Genomic DNA, 6160 nt, shown 5'->3' with positions numbered 1-6160 from the left:
AACTATTTAAGTCTAATATAATAAAGAGTAATAACTTCAACATAATTGGGTCAAATTTTTTTCAAATATGGAAAATGGGTCATCTGCCACAGGAAGCCTTATATGGGGGAAAATGTGATATTTGCAGATAATGAGTGTCTTGGCTAAAAAAAACAGAAAAAAAAAAGTTTAATCATGTCATGGCCAAAATCTTAAATTTCAGGACAACAAAACAGCAAACGGAAAACCTCTTCAAAGCTTTTATTGAAAACAGTACAAAGTTCATTTGATGGCTGTACATTTCTCCCACTTTCAATGCGTTGCTCAATACGAAGATTCAGCCCGACCTCTGAACAGAAAGCTGTGCCAGCATCTGAAAGACAGCAAAAGAAATAAAAAGTTAAATTTAACAACAATATCATTTGTCCAACAAACTTGGGAGTTTTTTGCATAATTTCAGATTATTTTTTACAAATTATACACACAATAATATACACAGCAGCCATAACAGGACTTTCAGGAAGTAATCTAAAAAGAAAATAGTACAGAGTCACAACAGGACTCAACCAACTTAGTTTTGTTTGTTGCATTTAGTGGGCCAAACAGGAACTTCCTCATAGCACCGCATAAAAAAAGGTTCAAATGTTTTGTACAGAACTAAGTATATTTGATATCTCAAATTATTTTCCTCCTAGCATCTTAAAAACAAACTAAATTCTTTTGGCATATCAAACCATTTTCAAAAACACAGGTTGGTATCAAAGTGCCCTGCATAACTCTACTTTCTAGGATTCTCTAAATTCCCATTTTACATTAATAAGTTACAGAAAATAATGCAAGTAAAAGAAAACAAACATACCTAACATGCAGAAAATACAAAAAGGTATTAAAATAATCATAATGCCCACTGTAGTCAATTACTGAAGATTTTACTTTACATCATTAGTGATGCTGACAGGCTCACATGGATTTTAAAACACATTGTGTTCATCATTTGGGGCAAAATTGCTGTAAAATGTCTCAGCAGTAAAAGTTGTCCACCCCATCTTAATTGTGTACAGGTAGATAAAGACTTACTAGTCTGTTAGACATGGTTATGCGGATGCACTGTAGCTCAACTAGTCCAGGACTTGAAGACATTCAGATATGTTGAAAGGGCAATTGCCTTGAAGCAATGTTCATCCTGCAATGAGATTATCATATTAGTATGGGGCTTTTTTCTTAATTATGTATTATGAGGTAATTGAAAATGATATTGTTGTCCTTGGTCCAACTGTACATTCGTTTCATTGTTTTCCGGTTTGGCAGTTAGGATGATGGTGCTCTTCCAACGGTCTCCATTGTTTGAATTGGCATGCTCAAGGAAATGATTTTGATACCAAGTCTTTAAATTAAAGATTGCTTTGAGGTGTTTATAGAGGAAAAAAAAAAAATACTAAATATTACCCCATGATGTAAAAATGCACGGTTGCCAATCATTTTACTGATGTCGGATGACTGGTTGGGCAAAAAGGAGCCTTGGGGCTCAGTTGGTAAAATGGGTGTTAAAAGCATTCACGGGTGAAAAGGGAAGAAACTTCTTGGCATGTTGCTGCACTTTTGACAATTTTGAGTGACGAAAATGGACTACAACGAAAAGGTTCATTTCAGTCGACTTCCTTTTTTCCTTTTGTCCCTTGAAGCCAAGTTTCCTTGAATATCGCCCTTTGACTGGAGAGTGCAATACAGGACAATGAGAAACTCATTTACAGATGAGAAACAAAGAGTTTTGCTTTGCTTACCAGCTGTTGACTATCAGTCGAGTTGCATTTGGTCGTTGCATGCCATCAAATGGCTCTAGGGTGATGAATCCATTTCCAAGGAACTACATTGGAACATTTTGACAGTAACATTTGCCTAACCGTGAAAACAGTAGCGTCCAGTTGGAAGTACATTTGTGGCAAGAATGAACGCATCTCATTCCAATATTTAGCAGACTCACCTAAGTTTTACAGAGGACCTTTTTAAGGAGATCATGTTGTTACGTAACATTTGTTACGGTCTGTTGTTGAAAAATCGAGAAAAAGTTATGGTACAACTAAAACCTTTATTAGATTAGGAAAGCCATACTTATAGGGCATTGCAGATTTCAACAGCACTGAAAGTACAAAAAACTAACACTCACTTGGTAACTGTACTGACATAAGCAAGAGAAAAAAAACTTTTACACATAAAAGAAAAAAGAAAATTGGGAAAGTCAAGACACAGTTCAAAACTAAGCTTCAGATTCCACAAATTTAGACATGGCTAGTTTGTCCTTCCTCCAAAACACGTTTTAAGTGTGCATGGAGACTAACGTTTGGTTTAATGACATTTCCAAGTCCAGTTCAGTATCTGCTGCGAGCCATTCCTCTATCGACTCGACTGCCACCACGGCCACCACGTGGCCCTCCACGACTTGAGCTGTTGTACGAGTCACGAGGAGGGTAGCCTCTCTCGGCAGGGGGAGCTGGGCCCCTATCCTGTCTGCCCATTCGCTCACCACGGCTAGGTGGATATGGGTCACTCCGACTGTTGGGGTAACTGTCACGACTGCCATAGCCATCCCGGGAACTGCTGCCATAGTCATCATAACGACTGCTTCCACTGCTCCCACCATAGGATGGTGGGGGGCCCCTTGAAGGTGGGGCGCTGCGAGAGTTACCTGCAGGGTCAATGGTTCAGGTAATTGGCAAAGTTCAATTTATACATTTTTCTTTGCACGGTCAAGTGCTATTTTTTTTTGCCAATAGAATTCATTCTGTGACAAAAAATAAATAAAATTTAATGGATGGCATATTTAAAATGTTCCACCCTTTTAATACTTAACATGGATATTTTGTTGATATGCGCAGTAATATATCCAAGCACAGAACAAATAGGTAGTGGTACCCATTTCAGCATGCCTTTGATTTGAGTAGCCATTTTTCCATTTAGAGATCCAAGTGTAGGTTAGGGTGAGGTTTTCAGTTGTCTTGATGGTTTTTGAAGATTACTCCTTGAGGGAGTACTTTGCTGGACAACACATAACGGGCAACGGATGTTTCCAAGGATTTTTGAGGTTCCTTATGGTTGCAAAAACTTTGAGGTGCATCACATACACATGATATTGCCAAACTCATATTCTCCTGATGAATGCAGGGGTAATGCAGACTTTGGTATGTAGACACTTTTGTTTTTTCAGTGGAGATGCCAATGGTAAAATATTGCTAGTAGTATGAAAATATACAACTTGGATTGTAGGTCAGGGAAAGAAAAAAATAAATTACCATGTGGTTTCCTCTGAGGATGCAAAAAAAAACTGCAGTATCTTGTGATAGGACAAGGCAGGTTTGGTTGAATATTTGCGCACTTCTTCTTTGTGCCACAGCGATTACACATTGTCATTTCACTCATGGAGTTATGTCTTACCGTAACCATCATATGAGTCCCGGTAGGAGCCACCACTAGGACGGTCCATATAGCTTCTTGGCTCCCTGCCTCCTCCATAACCATCACGGTCACTGCAAAAAGCAATTGTCACTTAACAACCAAGGAAGATCTGACCTCAGGTTTTTACTTTTTGTATCAATCCAGGCTCATACCCGTATCCTCTTGACATTGAGCCGTAGTCATCGCGGGAAGTGGAATTAGAATATTCTCTATAGGAATAATCTCTGGAAGGTGGCCCATAGTCCCTAGAATCTCTGGAGTAATCCCGACTGGAGTAGCTGTGAAAGATTACAATACACCTCAATACTGTTTCCTGAGCATACATTTGTGTTAAATACGTGGACTTTTTAAACAGAAAATTCAAATATAAAAGATGACCACAATAGCTCTAAGTAACAGCAACTATCAGCATGTTACAGTATATCAATCTTGAGGTTTGCCATGTATGGTCACACTAGTGTGTATTACGAAAATACCAACCTGTCTTTTGAGTTGTAATGGTCATCTCTGGGTGATGGATAATCATCCCTTCTGGACATCATCGAGTCTCTGCGAGGTGGAGGTGGACCATAGGGATCTCTGTCCCTTGACATGGGAGCTGGAACACATAATGAGAAACTGAGAAGATTAATTACCAAATTAACATGAGACAGAAGTATCCCATCTAGTTATTTGCAAGAGAAACAGAAACTAGATACTAAATTAAATCTAGAGACTAAAATCTGTGCAATTAACTTTTTTTTTGGTAATTTCTTCCACATCACTTCCTGCATTTAAATATTGCAGAGTACAAGCACTTACGTCTGCTCATGGGACCAGATGGGGCAGACCTCTTGGGTGGGGGACCTCCATTTCGAATAGGGGGCCCTCGTTTCATTGGAGGGGGGCCTCTGGATGACATCCCTTTAAAGAAGGGTTCTACACTTCCTGAATCATAGTAGTCTTTTAAACAAACAAGAAATGCACATATTAATATACTACATTCAAAAGCTGCAACAAAAATCCATCCAGAGATTATTATATCATTACACAGATTCTTTCAATTTACAAACTGAGCAGACCCAAAAAAATAACTAAATAAATTACCTCTTGATGGGGGGCCTCTCATTCCACCAGGACCTCCCCTTGAACCACGTGGACCTCTGGGTGGCCCGCGACTGCGAGAGTGCATGGGTGGAGGTCCGCGCCTGCCAGCACTCTCAAACTGAGGTTTTGTAGCTTGCTCAACCTTGATAGGCTTGCCATCAAGAGACTGGTAGAAGAGTTACAAGTATAAATCATATTTTTTAGCTGATTCTTTTTTATTTTTATTACAGCCAATTCGAGTCATCACTTACCTTTCCATTCATTTCGCGTGCTGCATCCTTTGCATCAGCAGGACTTTCAAAAGTTACAAATGCAAAGCCTCTTGATTTGTTTGTTTCACGATCCTTCATCAAAAGAACTGAAATAAAGGAATTGATGATCAGAAGTGAGCTTGTGTTTTTCAATTAGCCAAGTTAAATACAAAAGTGACTCATTTTAACAGTTTAAATTAGATAAAGGCACACTTCTATGACACCCCATAATCGAAAGTGACTAATTTCGGTTTCTTTGTGTCCCTTTCATGGTTCATAGGTTTTTTTATTTCCCTCAGCAAGACTATACGGCCATTTACAGTAAATACAGTATTATACATTAGAGTTTGGAAGAACAGGCTTTCTTTTAAATGAAGTGGAAAAAATGTCACAAACTATGTGGATAACGTAGAAGATGGTAAAACTGCAAAGTTAGTGTATTAAAAAGGGGTTATTCAGATTTCCCTACGCTGTAACAGTAAATTTAAATATACACACAGATGAATAAAAATTTGTTCCATTATTTCGCTACCACCCATTTGCCAGAATAAAGGCGCCAAACAGCAAACACTGAGCAATTTTAGAAGTACTTTATCCAGGATATGCACTGAACATGATATGGCCAAAAGGGGTTCCATTCCCACCTTCCACAATCCTGCCATATTTGCTGAAGTACTGCTCCAAGGCCTTTTCGGTGGTCTCCGTATTCAGTCCGCCGATGAAGAGCTTCCCTGGTCGGTCGGCCTCCGCCATGCTCCGAAGTCTGCTACCTAAAAGGAAAGAAAGACCATACATTTAACTTAAAAATGAGCATCAACCCTGAAACAAAAAGGAACGCTGTATCCTGAAATAAACAGCCACACATTACTTTGGAATTACCTTTCTGCTGCCAAAAGTAGGGAGCTACTGAATGCGCAAAATGGCGATAAAAATGCTACCGATTTCAGCTGCTTCTTTAGCCCGTTAGCTAATAAGTATTTCGCTACTAACAAAAGACTCTGCTTCACGTCTACCAACAAGCTACTTTAAAAGCAAATATAAAAAAAATTACAGCTTAAATTTTAGCATGCATACACACAACTAACTGCATTACCCCGCGACTTTATCAAAGCTACAGCGACGATAAAAATGGTTCCTCTCTCCGCCTTCTCACCCTTCTTCTTCATTTCCGTTTCCCGTAGACCAGTTGACCCCAATTGTGATGCTGCCGCCTAGAGTCCAGAAGCATTACTCCATATTCTACAATGCCATGTCATTCTACATGTTCAAAACTACTCGCACTTAAAAATATATATTGCATAATTTGAGCAGTTCAGTCAGAATTCGTCATAGTACATAAATCGTATTAGGTTACAAATGATCTTCTTATGGCCTCTGACACTAGACTAGTCTCT

At 38.9% G+C, this 6160-nt stretch overlaps 1 protein-coding gene across 3 annotated transcripts; it reads right to left on the bottom strand.

Annotated features, from left to right (window-relative positions):
* Positions 1-225: 225 nt before the first annotated feature.
* On the bottom strand, positions 226-5933 carry rbmx (RNA binding motif protein X-linked). 3 transcript variants are annotated; one of them, XM_004545687.4, is made up of 10 exons: positions 5646-5933; positions 5411-5536; positions 4767-4873; positions 4516-4681; positions 4231-4371; positions 3910-4027; positions 3582-3707; positions 3409-3500; positions 1057-2662; positions 226-352 (listed from the first exon to the last, which is right to left on the bottom strand). In XM_004545687.4, the coding sequence occupies exons 2-9, from the start codon at positions 5517-5519 to the stop codon at positions 2346-2348; spliced, it is 1176 nt and encodes a 391-aa protein (XP_004545744.3). In that variant the 5' UTR covers positions 5520-5536; positions 5646-5933; the 3' UTR covers positions 226-352; positions 1057-2345. The 3 variants fall into 3 exon arrangements, with proteins under 3 accessions (XP_004545744.3, XP_076731354.1, XP_076731368.1); XM_076875239.1 differs by having other exon boundaries at positions 5860-5927; XM_076875253.1 differs by having other exon boundaries at positions 1057-1162; positions 5860-5924.
* Positions 5934-6160: the final 227 nt, after the last annotated feature.

Source organism: Maylandia zebra, linkage group LG2, assembly GCF_041146795.1.
Source record: "Maylandia zebra isolate NMK-2024a linkage group LG2, Mzebra_GT3a, whole genome shotgun sequence".
In the NCBI taxonomy this organism is placed as follows: Eukaryota; Metazoa; Chordata; class Actinopteri; order Cichliformes; family Cichlidae; genus Maylandia; species Maylandia zebra.
This window is presented reverse-complemented; position numbering and strand designations above follow the sequence as displayed.

Coding starts and splice junctions, on each gene's coding strand:
- rbmx (XM_004545687.4), bottom strand. CDS start 5,519: ATGGCGGAGGCCGACCGACCAGGGAAGCTCTTCATCGGCGGACTGAAT. Junction 4,682..4,766: donor CACGCGAAATGAATGGAAAG/GTAAGTGATGAC, acceptor CTCTTCTACCAG/TCTCTTGATGGCAAGCCTAT. Junction 2,663..3,408: donor GGACTCATATGATGGTTACG/GTAAGACATAAC, acceptor TTGACCCTGCAG/GTAACTCTCGCAGCGCCCCA.